Raw genomic sequence first — 25052 nt, forward strand, 5'->3', positions numbered from 1 at the left:
GAAAGGTCATATAGCCTTTTCTAAAAATAATCCAGCTAGCCACCATCTATCATATTAATCCTGATTATGTACACAAGAACATCAGGTGAACAACAGTAAGAATATTCATTTTAGATGCAAACAATAGAGGTTTACTTTGCAAAAGAGTCGAGGATCCAGCCTTGCGAGCTTGCTGGGCATGTACTGCTTGTACATGTTGTAAAGCTCGTGAAACGCAGCTCGGGAGGGGAAGCCACCCTGCATCAGGTCCAGCACTGATACCATGCCTGAGAGGAGAAGAGAAGTACAGATCATGCAGTCAGTGAAGATACAGGATTTGCTGCATTACAGCCTGGAGCTGAAGCATGAAGCAAGTTTGAAGGAAGATTGAACATCTTATTCTTTGTAATGTGCACTCAGCCTGTACTTGAACACTATATGTGCTTGCCTTTGACAGCAGAACTGAGAATAAACTAGGACACTTAGTACTTCCTTAGAACTAGTCAAAAAAGGTCTCAAGGAATGCTTTCGCCTATACTTTTCTTAAACCTCTTGCCTGAAAGTTTATTTCTAAAACTTTGCTAACAGCCTATAAAATGCAACAACAGCAACCCTCAAAACACTCTTGTGGTAACGCCACTTCCAAAAGATAATGAAAAATCAGTGGAGCTCACATTTAATATGGCCGCTCCATAGGCAATATCGGGATTTGTTTTAAAAGGGAGCTTGCGACTGATGAGCGCTGTGTATTTGTGATGGGTTTGCTTAAATTGAAATATTTGAAGCATTACCACAAGTGTTGTGAGATGAATGGGAAAGTGAAAAAAAATAAACCTATATAATTATATACATACCCGAGCACTGAAGCTGAGAAAGAATCTGAGCTCCTTCGAACTGGTGGCTCACCATCTTCAGATTAGGCTTCACACAACGGATAAAACTGGAGCCCTTCACAACACATACACATGGGAAATTATTATATTATTTATAGCTATGACATATTTTAAGTTATGTATGTTATTTATAGTCAGCATGACAAGACCTTTGACTTTCACATATGCAGGACTGAAACATAGAAATAAACTACCATTCAGAGTTTTTTCTTTTTTGCTCAGCAAAAAATGCCGTAAAACAGTAATATTGAAAATATTATTACAATTTAAAATCACTGTTTTTTAATTTAAGTCATTTTAAAATGTAATTTATTTCTGTGATGGCAAAACTAAATTTTAAGCAGTCATTACTCAAGTCTTCAGTGTCACATGATTCTTTAGAAATCATTTTTAATATGCTGATTTATTACTTTTTTTAATCAAGGTTGGAAACAGTTGTGCTGCTTATTAATTTTTTGGAACCTCTGGTTCTTTTTTCAAGATTCTTTGACGAAGAAAAGATAAAAACAACAGTATTTCTTCAAAATAGAAATCTTTGCTATTCACTTCTTATCAATTTAACACCTCCTTGGTGAATTAAAGTGAATAAAAGTATGAATCAAACTTAGTTTATATTGTTACATTTCTATTTTAAATAAATTCTGTTCTTTTTAACTTTTTATTTATTAAAGAATCCTGAAAAAGTATCACATGTTCCAACAAAATATTAAGCAGCAAAACAGTTTTCAACATTGATAATAAATCAGCATATTATAATAATTTCGGAAGGATCGTGTGACACTAAAGACTAGAGTATTGATGCTGAGAATTCATCACAGAAATAAATCACACTTTAAAATATATTTCACAATATTCAATATTTTTTCTGTATTTTTGATCAAACAAATGCAGCCTTAATGAGCATAAGAAACTTCTTTAAAAAACATTAAAAATCTTACTGATCTATATGTATATAAATTGCAGCAGCATTGACTTTTTTTGTTTTATTAAATGCCAGCATTAAATAACTTAAGATGATAAAAAATATGCATTAACTCATTTAATTAAAATAAAATGCCTAGATTTTGTTTTTTGCATCATCAGTCTGTGAAAAGGATCCATACAGAATATTCTAGCCAAGAACGGCCTACTTAGACAGGAAGATCCCATCTCCCTGACATTCAAAGCAAACAAGCACATTTTGCTCATTTTAATGTGCCATTTACTAGTGCCATAAATCAGCAACTGTCACGTTGCATCATTTGCTGTGCCGCCTGGTTTGCGGCATGCATTAGACACACTCAGTAATAACCAAAACAAGTGGCCAACGTTTTTAAAATGAATAAATAACACATTACTCACTGTACTGCGTAGCTTTTCCAGTAGAAGGTTCAGTTGGGTCTATGAAAGTTAATCAGAAATGAAATGTGAGAGTGAGTCCTGTAAATTTTAATTAAGAATATCCTTTCATTAAAAAAAATCTGTTGACACACACAGTTGTAGAGTTGCGCTGCCATGCAAATGTTTTCACACGTTTTGACACATACAGAAAGTTAACAGACATGCATTATGCCAGTGACTGATCCAACTATGAAGATCTTTTCTACAAATTCAATATATAATGGTGAAAAATAACATGGTGATGAAAGTTCTCTTCCTTGTGTATGATTTCATGACAAACAACTACAACAGAGACCAAAAATGTAGCAGCCACATTCGCACAAAAACATGGCAATGGACCAAGTGGGTGAAAGAGGTTGGAGGAAAAGGGTGGGAGCAAACTAAGATCTGCATTTGTTTATGAGGTTGCAGGTTACCCTGTGGTGCCAGCACTGAATATTTCAGCCAGGCTTACCCTACAAAAGCTTCAGTTTTTTTCCTTGTTTCTCTTTACATATTTATTTCAGGCCCAGAACTTTTCACAGGGAAAGGCTGAAGAAACAGGAGAAGGTCTAAGAGAGGAGGATGGAGAAAGGGCAAAAGTTAGAAGGAAAGGAATTAGATCACCAGGTAAAAGGTAAAATGTCTTTTACGGTAGCTTTTAAAACCTACAGTGAGGAAAATAATTATTTGATCCCCTGCTGATTTTGTACATTTGCCCATGGAAATGATCAGTCTATAAGTGAGAGACAGAATAACAAAAAAAAAAAAAATGCATTTCAAAAAAAGTTATAAATTGATTTGCATTTTAAAGAGTGAAACAGGTATATTACCCCTTAGCAAAATATGACTTAGTACTTGATGGCAAAACCCTTTTTGGCAATCACAGATGTTTGAGGTCAGATGTTTCTTGTAGTTGGCCACCAGGTTTGCACACATTGTCCCACTCTTCTTTGCAGATCCTCTCATTCATTATGGTTTCGAGGCTGACGTTTGGCAACTCAAACCTTAAGCTCCCTCCACAGATTTTCTATGGGATTATGGTCTGAAGACTGGCTAGGCCACTCCAGGACCTTAATGTGCTGCTTCTTGAGCCACTCCTTTGTTGCCTTGGCCGTGTGTTTTGGGTCATTGTCATGCTGGAATACCCATCCACGACCCATTTTCAATAAGGGAAGGAGGTTCCCGCCAAGATTTGATGGTATGTGGCCCCGTCCATCGTCCCTTTGATGCAGTGTAGTTGTCCTGCCCCCTTAACAGGAAAACATCCCCAAAGCATAATGTTTCCACCTCCATGTTTGACTCTGGGGATGTTGTTTTTGAGGTCATATGCAGCATTCATTTAGATGCACCTCTGAATCATTTAGATGTTCATTAACAAACTTCAGATGGGTCTGTATGTGCTTTCTTGAGCAGGGGGACCTTGCGGGCACTGCAGGATTTCAGTCCTTCATGGCGTAGTGTGCTACCAATTGTTCTCTTGGTGACTATGGTCCCAGCTGCCTTGAGATCATTGACAAGATCCTCCCGTGTAGTTCTGGGATGATTCCACACCTTTCTTATGATCATTGAAACTCCATGAGGTGGGACCTTGCATGAAGCCCCAGGCCAAGGGAGATTGACAGTTATTTTGTGTTTCTTTTACTTGCGAATAATCGCACCAACTGTTGTCACCTTCTCACCAAGCTACTTGGCGATGGTCTTGTAGACCATTCCAGCCTTGTGTAAGTCTACAATCTTGTCCCTGACATCCTTGGACAGCTCTTTGATTTTGGCCGTGCTGGAGAGTTTGGAATATGATTGATTGCTTCTGTGGACAGGTATTTTATACAGGTAACAAACTGAGATCTCAGCTTTTTATCTGTATAAAAGACATCTGGGAGCCAGAAATCTTGCTGATTGATAGGGAATCAAATACTCATTTCACTCATTAAAATGCAAATCAATTTATAATTTTTTTAAAATGCATTTTTCTGGATTTTCTTTTTTTTTTTTTGTTATTGTGTTTCTTACTGTTAAAGAAACCTACCATTATTATAGACTGATCATTTCTTTGCCAGTGGGCAAATGTACAATCAGCAGAGGATCAAATAATTATTTTCCCCACTGTACAACTACAAGAGGAACCAAAAGAAAACAACTTAATGAATATCTAGCCCCACAAAACAATATCTGCATCGGTCCAAAGACAGAGCCTTGAGGAACTTCTAATCTGAGGAAAGCCTGTAATCTTGAAAGCTTAACTTTTTTTGTCATATCTTCAGGCCTGCTAACACCTTTGACAAAATGTGCTTCCTTGCTATCAGGAGAATAGAAATGTAAAGCTAAAGGACAGATTCACCTTGAATTTGTTTCCCACACTGATAAAGCTGAGTTTGCCAGCCTTCTGCTTTGAGTCCTTGGAATTGGAGCTGTTCTCAAAGAGATTCCGGACAAACTTGTCCTTCGACTCGCACACCAGGCTCTCCAAAGACATGTGGAGGGCGTCATTATTCTTCTCCACAAACTGGGTCTGCTCACACACATACACCATACACACACACATACAAAACCCACAGGGTATAGAAATAAACACAAAGTCAATCGCACAAAAAAACCAACAACTTTGCCAAAGGGATTCCCCCAAGCCCCAGTTGTTTTTACAATGTGGCAGAAATTAATTAACTTATGTTAAACATTGTCACATTACAGAACTAAAACAATAAGATGGCTTCCATACATAAAAGGATTCAGAATGAACTGAGTGAATTGGGACCTTACAGTCTCATAGCACACGGCGCCAGCAAAATGTCTTATCATGAAACCTTCATCGTCTCTCAGATTCCGGTGGATTGTAAGCTTTGACTTCCTGGGCACCTGAAAAATAACAGCCGACACAGAATTAAACTCTCAGCAAAATCCATCTTTGCAGCTTTTATGACTTCCTTTATATTTGGGTCTTGACATTGATGGAGCATCAGGGTGAAACACACAAAAAAACGTCAAGAAATGCCCAGGTCATCAAATCAAAAGAAATAAAGTAACAAATATAATTTCACATAAAGAAAACATAACCTAATTATGCATTGCAACACTGTATTTTCGTTAAACATGAGCACATTATTTCTTCTCAAGTTTTAGTAGCCTAATATAATGCCAAAAGTAAGCATATTTGTAATTTATAGTTAGTTAATGCATTATTTAATTATAGCACTAAAACATGTTTATTGTAATAATGTGGAATAATTAAAGCACAATGGGGAAAAAATGCCTCCCTTAGGAACGGAATGAATATATTGCTAAATTGCAACATATTTACAAATGCATTAGCATACAAGATAATGATGCTTCAAATATATTATTAAGGGAAATTAATGGAAATAATTGCTAATTTAATTCTTATAATACAAAATTGAAAATCATGAAAAGGGGCCATCTTTCCCCACTACTGGGGTAAGATGACTCCCTATCTTGGGCAAAACTGCCCTCCTATGTAAACTTATCACAACTGTCATCTGATTTTTGCATAATATGTTAAATACATATGTGACCCTGGACCACAAAACCAGTCATAAGGATACATTTCTTGAAATTGAGTTTTAAACATCATCTGAAAGCTAAATAAAGCTATTGGTATGTGATTTATTATGATAGGACAACATTTGGTCCAGATACGACTACTTGAAAATCTGGAATCAGAGGGTGCAAAAAAAAAAAAATCTAAAAAAAAAATGAGAAGAAAATATCACGTTTAAAGATGTCCAAATGAAGTTCTTAGCCATGCATCTTTCAAATCAAAAATTACATTTTGATATTTTTACTGCAGGAAATTCACTTAATATCTTCATGGAACACGATCTTTACTTAATAACCTAATGATTTTTGGCATATAAGAAAAAAGTATAACTTTGAACCACACAATGTATTGTTGGCTTATGCTTAGAGCTGCACAATTAATCGTTAAAAGATCGCGATCTCGATTCGACCCCCCAAACGATCTTAATCCAGCATTTATACGATTCAGCCAATTATATTTTATTTATATTTTACAAAACTTTTGCTAGCCTAATTACTGCACAGACTGCTGTGAGCTGATGCAGTGACAGGTTAGCCGTTCTCTCCAACATTACATAACCATTTAAACTTCATCTTCACTTTATTACATTTAATAAAGATTTGAGATATTAACCGTCAATCGCTCCCCGTCACTGACACTGCGCTCCGCTGAACTAGGAACCGGCCGTTTTTTTTCTCTCAACCAAACTCTGTTCCGGATCTGCACAAACTGCATTGCAGTTACTGGTGTGTGATATGACGATTTTTGATGTTGGACAATTAAAATGTCTTTACAATCTGCTTTTGAAGAAATATCCTATATTTGGTGCCACAGCGCACATTCTGTCAGATGCAATTCATGGCGGCTCTGTCTCAATGTACTGTCCAACACATCAGATCAGATGATAACTCAGCGACAGAATTCCACTCACAAAGGGGCATAATTTCCACTGGGGACACACTTTTCAAAATCCTGTTTGTGTCCTCCCACTTTCAAATGGTTTTGTTAAAGTAATCTCTTGTATTGTAAAATCGCTCCGCGTCGCCGAGAGTTTCGCGCGATAGTTAAAACGAAACCAAAAGTAAAACACACACGCGCATTCAAAAGGAATTTTAATACCCTGCATTTAGAGAGGGACTCCGAGCGCAAATTAGGCTACATATCATCTAGGCTGTTATTAGTATGTGTGCTATAATAAGTTGTGTAGATAGCTCTGTATCATGCTTGAAAAATTAGGTCTCTATTTGCACTTTGAATATTGGAAGAGTAGTACTTTGATCGTGCCAGATTTATGGACCAGCAGAGCAATGGAACCATATACGTGACCCTGGGCCACAAAACCTTAATCTTAGTCTTAAGTAGCACGGGTATATTTGTAGCAATAGCCAAAAATACCATGTATGGGTCAAAATGATCGATTTTTCTTTTATGCCAAAAATCGTTAGCATATTAAGTAAAGATCATGTTCCATAAAGATATTTTGTCAATTTTCTACCATAAATATATAAAAACTTGATTTTTGATTAGTAATATGCATCGCTAAGATCTTCATTTGGACAACTTTAAAGGCAATTTTCTCAATATTTAGATTTTTTTGCACCCTCAGACTCCAGGTTTTCAAATAGTTGTATCTCAGACAAACATTGTTTTATTTTAACAAACAATATATCAATGGAAAGCTTATTTACTCAGTGGTCCAAAGTACTTTTTTCGGATGAAAGCAAATTTTGAATGTCATTCGGAAATCAAGGTGCCAGAGTCTGGAGGAAGACTGGGGAGAGGGAAATGCCAAAATGCCTGAAGTCCAGTGTCAAGTACCCACAGTCAGTGATGGTCTGGGGTGCCATGTCAGCTGCTGGTGTTGGTCCACTGTGTTTTATCAAGGGCAGGGTCAATGCAGCTAGCTATCAGGAGATTTTGGAGCACTTCATGCTTCCATCTGCTGAAAAGCTTTATGGAGATGAAGATTTCATTTTTCAGCACGACCTGGCACCTGCTCACAGTGGCAAAACCACTGGTAAATGGTTTACTGACCATGGTATTACTGTGCTCAATTGGCCTGCCAACTCTCCTGACCTGAACCCCATAGAGAATCTGTGGGATATTGTGAAGAGAAAGTTGAGAGACGCAAGACCCAACACTCTGGATGAGCTTAAGGCCGCTATCGAAGCATCCTGGGCCTCTATAACACCTCAGCAGTGCCACAGGCTGATTGCCTCCATGCCACGCCGCATTGAAGCAGTCATTTCTGCAAAAGGATTCCCGACCAAGTATTGAGTGCATAACTGAACATAATTATTTGAAGGTTGACTTTTTTTGTATTAAAAACACTTTTCTTTTATTGGTCGGATGAAATATGCTAATTTTTTGAGATAGGAATTTTGGGTTTTCATGAGCTGTATGCCAAAATCATCAATATTAAAACAATAAAAGGCTAGAACTACTTTCAAATGTCTGTAATGAATCTAAAATATATGAAAGTCTAATGTTTATCAGTACATTACAGAAAATAATGAACTTTATCACAATATGCAATTTTTTTTGAGAAGGACCTGTATATACACTTTAACAATAAAATCTAAATGAATTACATTTGCCCTCGAAATTCCGTAGATAGAATAAAGTTCAAATATTGATGTTCAAGATGAATAAGAGCACAAGATTCAGTGACATCTACGGTTAATAAGAAAATTAAAGGTGGAGGGGCATCTTCCTCTAAATATTAAGCTACTCTTTGACAATCTTTCAAGATATAATGAACCAAGGATAAACTATGAACTACTGAGGGCCTGTATGAAACTATCCCGCAGGATGGTAGTTCAAGCTTTTCATCGCTATACTGTAGTGGCTGTGGAAAAGAAGCGAATCATTTCTTACAGTGAGACGGAAGTGATCTTTGTGCTTGCTGTGAACCGCCTCTGCAAAGTGCTGATCACTGGCCTGGGGAAGACGGTTCTCCTCATCCAGAATATCCAAGATACCCACCAGCTTTGCCTCGACCAGATCTGCAAAGCAAAGAGAAGTTGGGGACTGACGACAGAAACTTTTCATGTGAATGAATTCAAGCTGAATAGTAAATTAATATATTCAATCCCCCTCGCAGAAGGTATTATCCAAAGTGAAGTAGAACTCAGCAAGTTTAATGGGCGCATGCAAAGTCTGAAGGCACACATGGACCTTTTTGATAATCAGTGCGAAGGCTTCCGTCATATGCATAATTCATCTGAGACGCACAGGTGAGAGAGGTGCGGACGCAAGCGCAGTCATGTATTTGCATGAGCAGACACCAGAGTATAAATGTGAGGTGATTGATTAGGAGACATGCAGGGAAAGGACCTGCGAGTCCATTTGGAAGTCACAAGGACATGTGTTGCATCACTATCGAGAGAATTAGGAAAAGCAGAGCTGGCGGAAGGAAAGCGAGGCTTTCCCTTCGGAAAAGAAGTGACATCTGCGATGCAGGTGTTGTGTGCCTACTTTCTGCGCCGCATCAGATGCGAGATGTTATGTTAAGCCACCAGCATACTGTGCAAACTTACACAAGGCGAGGTGCTTTCTTTTCCAATGCATATGAGGAAGATCTTGAATAAGTCTTTAGGAGTTAAAATAAAAGATTAAAGGCATTGGTTCTGATACCTGAATTTGCATTCAGTGAACCGGGTGAAGATTTAACCGCGTGTCCTGAGATTGAACCGACTTTCTGTTTCTGACAGGGTGAGTTGGGTCAGACTGCACTGCTCAACCGGCATCAAAAAACTAAAACAGTGCAAGCTCTTCATCTTATCTCTTAAACCCTCTCCAGAGACTTCAAGAGTGGGAGAGTTTCCTCCCAGGATTCATTCCTGTGTTATCTCAGGCACCCAGCATGGATTTCTGCTGGAATATTCATCTCTGCCATGTTTTGTCGGGAGACTAACACACATGGCGATGTATACAAATAACTAGAACAGTTTTTGAAGGTGAACTTGAAGGTCACAATTTGAGACGAAATTACATTCACGCTGGGTTTAGAGTGCCTTTCCATGTGCGGAGGACTTCATTATATTTAAGGTGGCGTCTATGGGCCATAGTGCATCCCGTAATGAATGGAATGGAGGAAGGTCGTTGTTATTCACAGCCAAAGGGACACTGACCTATGCAGTCCTGATTATCAACATAATGAACTTCATTCACTCCGAGGCCTTCTCTCTGATACAGCTCTTGCTCCTGAGAAGAGAAAAAAAAAAAAAACACAACGCAAGATAAGAGTGCATCATTTTTGCTGAAAGTGGGAAAATGCTTATCTTATTCTGCTGGAACAAGAGCGTTGCAAAAGAAGTTAAACAGGAATCGTTAAATCGGAACTGTCGTGCGCTTGCAATGAAAGAAGAATATACATGAAATGGTTTCATGCGTCAGTTTAAAGAAGGGCATAGTTATGAGTCACTGATCGATACTAAAAATCCCGATAGCACTGATGACTCACCTCTTTCAGTATGCGTTCATTAAAAAACTGCTGCAGCTTTTCGTTACAATAGTTGATGCAGAACTGCTCAAAGCTGTTGTGCTCAAAATACTCTGAACGGGAATATAAAAAAAAGGATTTAATGATTCATGTGCAAGGTATATCTCTAAATGCATTTAACAGTTACACTTTTATAGAGAAATAGTTTTATAGAGAGTTAGCGAGAGCCAATTATCGTTAATCCTACTGCAGATTCTCAAACTTTATTCTGCGTAAGACAAGCTAATAGCTAGTGAATCATTTCATCGTCTATATATTCAATGAGTCATATCCCACAATGTGTTATTTTAGAGTTTAACATTAATGGAATATTTCAGGTTACATATAAGTTAACCTCTAATGACAGTCAGCATCTGTTGCAGTCAATTACCATGGTAAATAATTTCGGTTTATAAAGACCCCAAAAAAATTACAGCTATGCACTGTATTTCAGGGTTACGGTACGGACTTTAATTGCAAGTGTATTTCTTTATCTTTATTTGTTAGCATTTTTTGTATATCATTATTATATTTAGTAGGGCTGTCACGATTCCTCGATTCATTTCGAGTACTTGATTAAAAAAAATAAATAAATGCTGCTCCGCACAAACTGTTATAATTTACATGTGTGGAGTGTCTCAAACTCCATCTCAGCATATTATAAACCTATGCAAATAGAGTATACATCAATATCTTTCTAAATATGCTAACCTAAGTCTAAATTTACATGTTTCAATGTCCACATATACAAGGAATTACAGTGGCTGTAGCATTTCTGTCATAAAGAAATGGCCAAATATTAAAGATTAAGTGGACATTTAAAAGAAAAGTAGTTTAGTCAATATTAAACAAGAATTAGATCACACAGTAATATGTAAAAACAATATTGTCAGGCCGTTTTTTTTTACATCTTTCTGAATATTTATTATTATTATTATTATTAAAAAAATAATATTTCAGAAGAATCTAAGAGCTTTAGACTAGTCAAAATAGCTCAGAAAAAGTTTTGTACGCAACATACAGTGGCAATTAAAAAATAAAACATTTAAAAAAATTACATAAATGTAAAAAAAAAAAATAATTAAAACTGATCATCATTAAAACATTAAATAAATAAGTAATATTTAAGATTCTGCACTATATCTATGTGTCTAATCAAATAAGTACATTCAAACACCATGAAATTCATGTTAATAAAAAAAAAAAAAAGTATATATATCACTTAAATATATATCACTCAAATTGTTAAGCTTGTAATTTGTGACCTTGGACCACAAAACCAGTCATAAGTAGCACAAGTACAGTATATTTGTAGCATTAGCAAAAAATACATTGTATGGGTCAAAATTCTTGATTTCTATTTTATGCCAAAAATCATTAGGATATTAAGAAAAGATCATGTTCTGATATTTTGTACATTTTCAACCGTAAAAATATATCAAAACTTAATTTTTGATTAGTAATATGAATTGCTAAGAACTTCATTTGGACAACTTTAAAGGCTATTTTCACAATATTTTGATTTTGTTACACCGTCAGATTCCAGATTTTCCAATAGCTGTATCTTGGCCAAACATTGTCCTATCCTAACAAACCATACATCAATGGAAAGCCTATTTTATTTAACAAAAATTACCCTTGTGACTGGTTTTGTGGTCCAGGGTCACATATAATTTGTAGTCACAAAAATATGTATGATAGAAATTTCGACTGGGTTGACTGATTTCTCATATGCATCTGGTTGACATGTTTGAAAATGTAAGAGCCTCTGAAAACAGGTAAACGAGGACATTCAGTGTTAAACCAACGTGACCCGTCCATTGTGGCAATCACTCGGGCTCACCGAAGCCAGCGATGTCCAGCACGCCGATGAAGTTGGAGGACGTATCAAAGGGGAAGCACTGGTTGACCCGTTTGACCACATGATCAAAGAGCCGGCTGTAAATGGCTTTGGCGAGGGCATCGCGGGCATTGTTGGCCTGTTCCACCTTCAGAGGCACCCTGGAGAGGAGCAAAGTGGGACAGGAGGAGTCAAAATCTGGGCCAGGGCTTCTGCTAATGCCGCCTCATCAATACATGTCCATTCTCTTTTACTCCATCCAACTTTGCACTCAGAAGACAGTTGCCGTTTTACCACTCTAAGCAAAATGTGCAAAAAACACTTGAGGGGAAAGCAGGACACCAGCGAGAAATAATTTGAGTCGAAATTTAATTTATTTTCCTCCCAATTCCATTATGATTGCAATGCTCAAGGCTGCTAAAAAATCTCCTCTGACTTTATGTAACCTGACAATAGTGTGTTTCTACAGTTATACAGAGGACAAACGAATATAATTACAACCGTTACAGTCTAAATTTAAGCATCACTGAAAATGTTTGGTAACGATATATGAGAGAAAATTAGTTTTTCGAGGGGAAAAAGGTAATTTTGGGGACAAAGGTAAATTGGGACAATTTTCTGCTTTGCTGAGACCTGAAAAGAAGTTTGATTTCAAAAATGACAATTACATAAGTTCCCTAAGGACTAAAATTTCTAAAACAACACTACCAGTCAAAAGTTTTTGGACAGTAAGTCTCCTCTGCTCACTAAGACTTTTGTTGTACTGTAATTTATTCCTGTGATCAGAAATCATTCTAATATTCTGATTTGCTGCTCAAAAACATTTATTAATATTATTATGTTGAAAACTGCTGAGCACATTTTTTTTTTTCAGGTTTAAATACAGGAATAAATTACATTTTAAAATGTATTTAAGTAGAAAGCAGTTCTATTAAAAAGTAAAAATACTTCACAATATTACTGCTTTTGCTGTACTCTTGGTGAGCAGAAAGGCTTCTTTAACCCTTTATCTGTCATCCCTACTTTTGAAACATAAACGTGTAAGCGCACTATCCAAACTTTAAATGCAAGAATTCATCAACAAATTAATGTTCTAATATGATTTTGACATACAATTTCCATGGTAATGTAATGTCAGATTTTAAAATGGGTTTCAAAAGAACTTAAAGAACTTTAAACTTTCATTTGATATTTCATTTATGATCATTTCTAAAACAGAATAGAAAAAAAGGCAACGGAAAAAGACTTTTGGTGGGACAGAAAGGTCAGAACTCCTTTTATGATGTAGATTTTTGAGGTGCACTCTTTTTTTATAAATGAATCTATTACTGTTCCTTCATAATTTGTAACAAAAAACCTGTGGTAAAATATCTACAGTTCCCTCCGCTAATATTGGCACCCTTGGTAAATATGAGCAAAGGTGGCTGTGAAAATAAATAAGTCCTTTTGATCTTTCATTCAAAAAATTCACAAACTTCTAACCTTTCACTAAAGTAAAACAATGGAAGCTGTGGGGGAAATCTCATTATGAAATAAATGTTTTTCTCTACTTCACGTTGGCCACAATTATTGGCACCCAATTATTGCAACACCCTTTTCCCAAGATAACAGCTCTGAGTTTTCTCTAACAATGTCTAATGAGACAAGAGAGAGACTATTTCTTCATACAGAATCTCTCCAGATCCATCAAGATCCATTTTTGTGTTGATTTTAATGTTTGTTTTAGAACACTGTCCTGCTGGAAGATCGAATCACAGCCCATATAAGATTTCTAACAGAGGCAGTCAGGTTTAGATTTTTTTTACCCATTGGTTTTTGACAGAATCCATAATGCTATGTATCTGAATAAAATGTCCAGGACCTCCAGCAGAAAAATCGGCCCACAACATTAAAGACCCAGCAGCTTTTTTTATCCCTGTTTGCACCAAACCCATCTGGTGGGTTTGTTGCCAAAAAGCAAATTTTATAGTTTCATCTGACCATAGAAGCCAGTCCTGTTTGAAGTTGCAGTCGTGTCTGACAACTGAATATGCTGGAGATTGTTTATGGGTGAGTGAGGAAGATTTTTCTTGAAACCCTCTGGAACAACATGTGGTGATGTAGGGGCTGTTTGTCTGACCCCAAGACTCAACTAATCTCTGCAACTCTCCAGCTGTGATCCTTGGAGAGTCTTTGGCCCCTCAACATCTTCTCCTCACTGTGTATTAGGACGATATAGACACATGTCCTCTTCCAGCCAGATTTGTAATATCTTCAGTTGATTGGAACTTCTTAATTATTGCCCTAATGGTGGAAATAGGGATTTTGGACACTTTCTATTTTGTGAAGCTCAACAAAGTTGTTCTCCACATCAGAACTACATTCTTTGGTTTTACTCCTTGTGATGGATAATTAAGGGAACTTGGCCTTTGTGTTCCTCATATTTACAATCCAGTGGAACAGAAAGTCACGGCTGGACAATTTTATACTCCTAGCCACCCTGGTGTGCTAAAAAAAATGTAATATGAATAGGAATATACTTCAGAGATATTTTATTTCATTTTACAAATTTCCAGGGGTGCCAATAATTGTGGCCACTAGAGAGAACTAGAGGAAAAAAAAATATTTCATAATGAGATCACCCCCCAGTTTCCATTGTTTTACTTCAATGAAAGGTAAGAATTTTGTGATTTTTTTAAATTAAAGATCTAAAGGATAAATTATACATATTTATTTTCACAGCCACCTTTGTTCATATTTACCAAGGGTGCCAATATTAGTGGAGGGCACTGTATTTAGGAGTCTTAGACCTTTTCAATGATATATAGTTTGTCATGATTATATTAGGATTGTAATAGTTAGGTGGTGACAGTTAAAAGGTTAAAAAACATTAAAAAATCTTACTGTCCAAAAACTTTTGACTGGTAGTGTATGCAAGAAAATATGTTTATAGTATGCAAATAACTGGGTCTAAAAGGCCTAGTCGACTTTTAAAAGTGTATAAAACGACTTAATGGTCCTCCTGTAGATTAATTGCATAATTAAACTGAAAACAGTACAGGGAAAAGGTTCCATTCATACTTATTTTGCAGTGGTAACTTTGATAAATGTATACACGCAAAACAAACAGCGCTTGAAATCCCGGTGAAGCTTAAAGGGCTTGAAATGCAGCAGCCCGGCGATATTACACGAAAACACAATAAATCTCTATAACACACGCTTATTAAAGCAAAGCAGCTCATAATCACGAGACACAGCGGCTCCCCCACTATCCTCAGGAGGCGTACGGATACCGGCGAACTGAAACTCCAGAACTGGATGATAAAACCTTCTCGCTCTCTCTCGACGGCACCGTCCCGCTGTGGGAATACCTGCTGTGTGACTCTTATTGCCTGCGCAGTTAATAAAAGCTGGACCTGGCTCACAATAATCTCTACGATCTCCAGTCTGCGAGATTGCTTTTCATTAACTCGCTTTTATGCTATTAGTGTATTCCCTCCGTAGTGTGCGTGTCGAGAGGCTGTGGCGCTCTTCCTTCTCAATGTCACCTGCTTTGTTACGTTTAACAGATTTTTAGGAATCACAATACGCCGTTGAAATGAAGCTCTGTCAGGCACAAGCTGCTGCCCTCTCCGATGTCTAGCGGTGTGAATTGCAAGGGTCAGCCTAGCCTTGTTTGAATACAGTCTCCATAATTTTCCATAAAACGCATATTGCATATGTACGTGGTCGTGCATCTGTTCGCAGTCAAATGAGGAGGGCAGCGAAACCTCTCGCGACTTTGATTCTCATCATACCTAAAAGACCCCAGGCCACTCCCTCAGACAAACATCCATTATTCATGCAGTGCAAACACTCCCAGTCCAGCATCTGTGCTTGGTTAAATATTAATCCACCGAGCGCTGGCCTATCATTCAGACACCGCAGAATATAAAACCCCACCTGGGCGACGAAGAACCCAGGGTACGATTCAATGAAGGCAATCGAGTTTTTCCAATTCCTCTCTCCTGGCATGAGCAGTAATTGGACTGTGGGTTTTGCATGGTGAAAGCTGAGAAGAATTGGGCTTTTGTTTCACAAAATTGCAAACCTGAGTCTTATCTTTAACCAGCAGTGTGGGAAAAGCTGCTTGATACCTCAAGCCTAGTCGTGAAAGGCCTTCTCTCTTACGTAATCAATAAAAAGAAATACGTCCGTTTAAATGCAGAAGACTTTGGATGGCAACTAGACTCAGCCAATTTAGTCTATGCCACATTTGATTATACTGACCATATCTCTAATGGAAAAGCTGCGATTAGCTATTTTCAGCGCTCCTCTCGTCTGCGAGCAGGCGAGCGGAGGATTCATTTAACAGTTATGCCAATGCGAATGGGGTGAAATGATGAAATGTAATACTAGAAGACGTTTCGCATTGAGGGAATGATTGAGATGTGAAGGGAGTGCAGAAAATACCAAGCAGGTGATTTTTTATGGTCATGTTTTGATCATCATTTGGACGCGAACAGAGAAATAAAACAAATCAGGTTGCCGAGGGTCAGCGGCTGAGCAGATGTGATCATGCGGGGTCACTTACTTGATGACTGTGCCTTTGGCGCCCCCTGCAGTGGTGAGCATGACCCTGGTGGTAAGACTGACTCTAAGGTCGTCTTCATCCAGGCCTAGGAGCTCTGCGCAGTATTCCAGAGTCTGACTGGTCTGTTTTTTTAAAATGCAGCCACCTGAAACCAGATGCAAATTTTTAATGGTCATCTTTAAACTGTGGCTCATCATGTTTCTCGTGCTGCGTCTAGACAACAGAGGTTTCTTAATGTTTCAATGTATTGATGCTTTCAAAGCTGTTGGCCTATTCCCCTGTTGAATAATTCAATCAAAATATATCAGGGTCAATTATACACTAAGACAAAGGGTTTAATTTTGTTGTTGCATTTATGTTGGTTTCATTTGGTTTAAAAGTAGTTTATCCTTTATATTACGGAGTTTTTTAAATTTAATTTAAAGTAATTTTTGTTTTGTTTTGTTTTTTTTGCAGCATGTTTCTTCAATTTGGTCCCATAACATGGATTTCAGGTTGTTTAAATATTTCATATGTTTCATTGTTTTTTCCCCTCTTCTCCACATAAAAGATTATGCCAAGCTACAAAAAAAAAAGTTTCCTTTACATGAATTTCATTATTTTAAGGAGGCTTTTTTCTTTATATTAGGACAGTTGTATCACTGTGCCATAATTTATTTAGCTATTTTTCAAAACGGATTTACATATAATTGAAATATATATATATATATATATATATATATATATATATATATATATATATATATATTTATATGTATGTATGTATGTATGTATATATATGTATATATATATATATATATATATATATATATATATAATGTTATCATTTGTACCACACGACATTTTAAAAGCTGCACTAACCTTTTCATGTCCTAAAAGGTCAAAATATCCGATATTTGAAGAACTGATTTTGACAGACATTACAGTCCACAGAAGTCCTTTATGATATTGCTGTTTTTTTATTTAATTTAATTTATTTTAGATTAAATTTTATTTAATTTATTTTTAATTTAATGTATTTTTTTATTATTTAATTATCTGCATGTTTCTGCAATTTGGTCTCACAACATGAATTTCAAGTTTTTTTTAAATATTTATATTTTATATTAAATTGTTTCATAAAACACTTCATAAAACATTACTTTTGTACACATAATAAATAATTATGCCAAGCTACTTAAAAAAGGTATGTATGCATGTATGTATGTATGTATACATGTGTATATATATATAATTTTTACCACATAACATTGTAAAAGCTAAAGTAACCTTATGTTCTAAAAATGTCCACAGAATTCCTTTATGTTATGTTGTTTATTTTTTTCTATTTTTTTTATTTTTTTTTTATTAAATTAAATGTCAAATTAAATTAAATTACATTAAATTCAATTTCAGCATGGTTCTGCAATTTGGTCTCATAACACGACTTTCAGGTTTTTTTAAATATTATACTATTTTATATAAAATTGTTTCAGTTTTTCCACCTAAATAAAAAATGACTCTTCTCATCATTTATTTAGCTATTATTCAAAAAGGTTTTAAATATAATTTAAATGTATATGTATATAATGTGTACCACATGACATTTGAAAAGCTGACCTAACCTTGTCATGTACTAAAAGGTGTTTTTGACACTGATTTTGACACAGACAAGAAGTCCTTCATATTATTAAGTTGTTGTTTTATTTTTGATTATTTTATTTTATTATCAGCATGTTTTTGCAATTTGGTCTCATAAAATGAATTTTTAAAATATTTATATTTTATATAAAACTGTTTCACGGTTTCCCCCCTCTTCTCCACATAATAAAAGATTATGCCAAGCTCTTTACAAGAATCTCATTATTTTAGGCTTTTTTCTTTATATCATGACAGTTGTATCACTGTGCCATTTTTTAAATTTATGCCTCCAAAAACAAAAATCAAAAAGAATTTTAGTTAATACATTAAAAATATGCTCCTGAAAGAAGATTAAAAATAAAAGATACCAAAAAAGTGCCTTTGACTCATCTAAGAGCTCAAAGTGTGCAAACAAATGTATAAAAGCACACCACTTCAATCTCCTATCATATATCAGCCCTTTTCAAAAATATGTGCTCATACATAATAGTCTTCAGGTCTCCTGAAAGACCTCTGTAACATCAGGCTGCGTCTTTTCCAGCTGAATGGTATCTCAGGACACCAGCTCCATTGTGAGCAAAGAACTGGAGCAGGCCAGAGCGGTAAAAGGTGTTGTACCTTCATCAGAAGAGGAAAACAAATCCTGGATGCATGTCTGGCAACACTAGAAAGAGCCCTGTTACCCCCACAGCAGCTCTCTAATGAGGTCTTTTGAGCTGGAGGAGGGGTGGGTGTGGTGTGTGTGTGTGTGAGGGAGTTTAATGAGGAGAACATGAGCGTGAGCTCGAAAAATAATAAAATAACACTTCAGACATCAGTGAAAATTTCTTCCCTGACTGAACGCAGATGGTGCAAATTCTGTATAAAAGCAAAATTGCTAGTATTTTGAAGTCTCCTAACCTGAAAGAAACCAAATACTTCTAAACCAAGCATGACATGACAAAGCAACGATCGATAAATCCCATCCCTTTTTTGTCCTAACCAGCCTAACTGCAACCAACACGAGACATTTTATCAGCCGTTTGGTTTCTAGTTCTGCTTTGAAGCAATGGATACAGAGTGAAATCTCACTGGTTGCATATGAAACATCAAATATGTTCTGATTAGTTGTGATTTTGTCACTTTATGCAGGATACAAATTGCTTGAAATTTGTCGCATCATGCTGGGTTAGGACATTAAATCTTTCATGAAAGTATTTTTTCTTGGTACCAGAGGTGCTTCCTGTCTCTTCAAAGTCGATATTGCCGAGATGAAGGACACCAGCCACCACTCTGAAGAGATTGAGCTTCTCTGTGTCATCCAGGCCGATTTTCTTCATGGCCGTCACCATCCTGTTGAAGTCTCCTAGGTCATCCAGCAGAGGGTCCTTCAGGGCACCCACTTTCCCATGCTACAGACACAATGGATCATCAAGACACATGCTTGCAGAATCAACACTATCCATACATGCACTGCAGCTGAAATTAGAGATAAGAAATGTATACTGGAGGGCTTACAGATCTACAGTATCTCACCAATGTGAGTACACCCCTCACATTTCAGCAACAATTTTAGTATATCTTCTCAAGCGACAATACTATAGAAATGAAACGTCGATATATTTTAGAGTAGTCTATATGCAGCTTGTATAGCAGTATAGATTTACTGGCCTCTGAAAATTACTCAACATACAACCATTATTGTCAAAATAGCTGGCAACAACAAAAAAGTGATAACAGCAATATGTTGTTTAACCATACAAAGCCACATGTCCTATTCATCATGTTTATGTTTTTGTTTGCTTGAGAAGACCATACAAAGTTGTGTATCTTGTATTAAACCAGCTAAAATCAGGTGCTTTAAGTACAATTCTCTCATACTGACCACTGGATGTTCAACATGGCATCTCATGGCAAAGAACTCTCTGAGGATTTGAGAGTTAGAATTGTTGCTCTCCAAAAAGATGGCCAAGGCTATTAGAGGTTCAGTAACACCCTGAAAATGAGTGGTACAGTAGCCAGGGTCATACAGAGGTTGAGCACTCATTGAGCACTCGTTCTGTGCCTCAGATGCAGAACCTGGCTTCAAAAAACAGATGCATGAGTGCTGCCAGCATTGCTTTAAAGTTTGCAGAAGGTCAGTTTGTCAGTGCTCAGACTATGAGCAGCACACTGCAACAAGTCGGTTAGCATAGGCATTGTCCCAGAAGGAAGCCTCATCTGAAGCTGGCTCACAAGAAAGCCCGCAAACAGTTTGCTGAAGACAACCTGTCCAAGAGCATGAATTACTGGAACCATGTCCTGTGGTCTGATGAGACTATAAGAGAAACATGTTTGGCTCAGATAGTGTCCAGCATGTGTGACGGTGCCCTGGTGAGGAGTACCAAGAAAACTGTGTCTTGCTAAAGTCAAGGTGCTGCATGAGATTCAAGGATGTACATTCAGAGGCAAAACATGATGCCTTTTATTATTATTATATTTTTTATGTTGTTGTTTTTTATTAATGGGGTTATGTTTATGTCCATTGTTGTTGGCGTGCCTTTACGTTGTTGTTATGTTTATGTATTTTGTCTACTTATACTCTCTCTGCTGGCTGCATAAAAAATTGCCCCTCGGGGATAATAAAGAATACCTTGAACCCTATTAAGCACCTGTGGGGCATCCTCAAGTGTAAGGTGGAGAAGCACCATGTGTCTAACATCCAGCAGCTCTGAGATGTCATTATAGAAGAGTGGAAGAGGATCCCAGCAACAACCTGTGCAGCTCTGGTCAATTCCATGCCTAGGATGATTAAGGCAGTGCCAGATAACAATGGTGCTAACACAAATTATTGACACTTTGGACAAGTTCACTTAGGGTGTACTCCCTTTTGTTGCCAGCAATTTTGACCACAATGGCTGTATGTTGAGTAATTTTTCAGGGGGCAGTAAATCTATACTGCTATACAAGCTGCACATTGACTACTCTAAAATAACCAAGTTTAATTTCTATAGTATTGGCGCTTGAGAAGATACACTAAAATGGTTGCTGAAATGTGAGGGGTGTAGTCACTTTTGTGACATACTGTAGATCTCTGATTAAAAGGAGGAGGAAAAGAAAACAAACCACACCTGAGGGTCAGAGTGTGCCAGCACTTCTTTTTTTTTTGCTCTCAATTACTGTCACCTTCCAAAAAAATCTAATCTTTTCATCAACTAATCACCCTTTGTTCTAAGCTTGAATTATTTTCTTTTTGATGAATAAAGCATTCATGCTCATCTTATGTGGAAAAGAACAGCATAAACATTTTTTAAAAATGTGTGTGTGTTTAAAGGAAACAAGGGTGAGTAAATGATGACAATTTTTTATTCACTGATGTACTGATAATCTGCAGTCTGATGATGAAGCAGATCACACAACTCTTGACCACAATAAACCTTAAATGCTGTTTGATACCCATAACAACAAGCACACCTCACAAAAATACTCCCCCCCCCACACACACACACAGGAAGCTTCATGCATATTAGCCTGCAGACCCATCCACATACTAATAACCAATTTCATGCACAGAAACCCAGAAAAGCGAAGAATGTAAAGCATAAAAAGCATTCAGAAAGGCCAACTGGTAAAACATCACCTTATGATCCTGAATTTTAAAAAGATCAGGGAAGGCAAAGACACATAATATTTGGTTAGAAAACTACTAATATAAACAAAATGGATAGAAAAGTAGTGCTCTGTTCCAAAGCCTACACAGGTAGCATTTTAATGTCAAAACAAATGTTAAAAAAGTAAAAAAATAAATAAATAAATAATACTAAATAAGGTTACATTGCATTTATAATTTGAACCCTCATAAACTGTAATATTAATCATGAACCAAGGGTCTTATGTACAGTAAACCTGGATATATTGTGTGAGGTCATTTTAAAAGTATGATTTCTAGACCTGAAAACTCTGAAAACTAGAAACATGCCTGTAATTATGTAATTGAGTTATTTATAATTATTTAATAAAAATACTTTAATATAGTTTTACTTTCTTCTGTAAATATGCAATTGAGCAGTTTTGTCATGACAATTTTGTGTCAGATTTTGTGTCAGAATGCACTCTTGAACAAAAATCATATATACCCTGAATTCTTACTCGAATCTGAAAATTATCACAAATAAATTTGCAAATTTACAAAACTATATGCTTGTTTAGGCCACATGTGACCATTTCTGGGTATAGATGCTCCATCAGAAGCCAAAAGCAAAGAATAAATGGTACGAAAATACACTCGCGGTGTGCTGTAATACTACTGAAAAATACTAATACAAAAATACTAACCGAAATCTCAGATAGCCATACAGTGATTCATCTTTTATGAGTCGTTAAAATATTGGTGTCCAGGACACTGAGACTTTAAAAGCTTATCTTAAATGTTTAATATAAACATACATTACTCATAAATGGCTGTTGAGATAGGATAGTAATCTCAATTCAAAGAGTAGACCCTGTTGAAAAAAGCAGCACATGCAAGTTAGGTATGTTTTGGTCCTGAGTTTAGGACCATTTTAGGACCAGCACATGACCAGCTTAAACCAGCTCATAACCATCTTATAACCAGTTCAGGACCAGCTGCCATGCTTCAAAACATTCCTAATCAGCATATGCTGTTTTTTTTTTCAACAGAGGAGATTTGGACCTGTGAATTTTAAGTATTCCTTATGTCTCGACTTAAACAGATTGGAACTACAGTCGTGGCCAAAAGTTTTGAGAATGATACAAATATTAGTTTTCACAAAGTTTGCTGCTCAACTGCTTTTAGATCTTTGTTTCAGTTGTTTCTGTGATGTACTGAAATATAATTACAAGCACTTCATACGTTTCAAAGGCTTTTATCGACAATTACATGACATTTATGCAAAGAGTCAGTATTTGCAGTGTTGGCCCTTCTTTTTCAGGACCTCTGCAATTCGACTGGGCATGCTCTCAATCAACTTCTGGGCCAAATCCTGACTGATAGCAACCCATTCTTTCATAATCACTTCTTGGAGTTTGTCAGAATTAGTGGGTTTTTGTTTGTCCACCCGCCTCCTGAGGATTGACCACAAGTTCTCAATGGGATTAAGATCTGGGGAGTTTCCAGGCCATGGACCCAAAATTTCAACATTAGAGCCACTTAGTTATCACGTTTGCCTTATGGCACAGTGCTCCATAGTGCTGGAAAATGCATTGTTCTTCACCAAACTGTTGTTGGATTGTTGGAAGAAGTTGCTGTTGGAGGGTGTTTTGGTACCATTCTTTATTCATGGCTGTGTTTTTGGGCAAAATTGTGAGTGAGCCCACTCCCTTGGATGAAAAGCAACCCCACACATGAATGGTCTCAGGATGCTTTACTGTTGGCATGACACAGGACTGATGGTAGCGCTCACCTTTTCCTCTCCGGACAAGCCTTTTTCCAGATGCCCCAAACAATCGGAAAGAGGCTTCATCGGCGAATATGACTTTGCCCCAGTCCTCAGCAGTCCATTCGCCATACTCTTTGCAGAAGATCAATCTGTCCCTGATGTTTATTTTGGAGAGAAGTGGCTTCTTTGCTGCCCTTCTTGACACCAGGCCATCTTCCAAAAGTCTTGGCCTCACTGTGCGTGCAGATGCGCTCACACCTGCCTGCTGCCATTCCTGAGCAAGCTCTGCACTGGTGGCACTCCGATCCCGCAGCTGAATCCTCTTTAGGAGACGATCCTGGCGCTTGCTGGACTTTCTTGGACGCCCTGAAGCCTTCTTAACAAGAATTGAACCTCTTTCCTTGAAGTTCTTGATGATCCTATAAATTGTTAATTTAGGTGCAATCTTAGTAGCCACAATATCCTTGCCTGTGAAGCCATTTTTATGCAACACAATGATGGCTGCACGCGTTTCTTTGCAGGTCACCATGGTTAACAATGGAAGAACAATGATTTCAAGCATCACCCTCCTTTTAACATGTCAAGTCTGCCATTCTAACCCAATCAGCCTGACAAAATGATCTCCAGCCTTGTGCTCGTCAACATTCTCAACTGAGTTAACAAGACGATTATTGAAATGATCTCAGCAGGTCCTTTAATAGCAGCAATGAAATGCAATGGAAAGTTTTTTTCGGGATTAAGTTAATTTTCATGGCAAAGAAGGACTATGCAATTCATCTGATCACTCTTCATAACATTCTGGAGTATATGCAAATTGCTATTATAAAAATTTAAGCAGCAACTTTTCCAATATCCAATATTTATGTAATTCTCAAAACTTTTGGCCACGACTGTAGATTTGAACCTGGATAGATTAAAATCTGTAAGTCAAGTCAATTTGAGTTCTGTTTGTGTGGCGCAGACTTCCTGTCTTTGTAAAGAGTTTAAAATCAGTCACTTATAATGTTAGGATGCATTCCTAAAAGGCTGTTGCCTATATAGGCACTAGACTGCTCAATAGGTTTTGGACCAGAGCCAGAGCGAAGACAAATCTCAGTGTATTCTGAATAAAAAATGGATCGCATAAATATCCAAATACCGACCCAAACTCATCGTCATGATATTCAAGTGTTCGAGGATGATAAAAAAGAGAGAAAAAACAACAACAAAAGTACCATCTGCGAATTTGGGGTATGAAACTAATCTCAGATCTGAAACTGTAGTGAAACAGACGGCGTTGAGCTAGCAAATGAACTCCTGCACCAACAGAAACAGCAGCTAATGAATATCTCATCACCTCCAGAGGGATTCAACACAAAGGTGATTTATAATAATGGCCCTTGATAACAATAACATCAATTGATGGGCTCGGTCTCCAGAGAGGGCCGTGTGCAA

General features: G+C 36.9%; 1 protein-coding gene across 1 annotated transcript in view; it reads right to left on the reverse strand.

The window, feature by feature from the left end:
- Positions 1-25052, reverse strand: part of LOC141295397 (unconventional myosin-VI-like) — an 86010-nt gene that overhangs the window by 35919 nt on the left and 25039 nt on the right. The window contains exons 11-21 of the mRNA XM_073826603.1: positions 19472-19652; positions 16642-16786; positions 12093-12250; positions 10232-10323; positions 9900-9972; positions 8644-8771; positions 4992-5087; positions 4573-4743; positions 2214-2252; positions 834-927; positions 136-266 (exon numbers count right to left, since the gene is read on the reverse strand). Of these exons, the coding sequence (XP_073682704.1) occupies positions 136-266; positions 834-927; positions 2214-2252; positions 4573-4743; positions 4992-5087; positions 8644-8771; positions 9900-9972; positions 10232-10323; positions 12093-12250; positions 16642-16786; positions 19472-19652 (1308 nt within the window). The remainder of the gene's footprint in view (positions 1-135; positions 267-833; positions 928-2213; positions 2253-4572; positions 4744-4991; positions 5088-8643; positions 8772-9899; positions 9973-10231; positions 10324-12092; positions 12251-16641; positions 16787-19471; positions 19653-25052) is intronic.

This window comes from Garra rufa, chromosome 21 (assembly GCF_049309525.1).
Source record: "Garra rufa chromosome 21, GarRuf1.0, whole genome shotgun sequence".
NCBI lineage: Eukaryota > Metazoa > Chordata > Actinopteri > Cypriniformes > Cyprinidae > Garra > Garra rufa.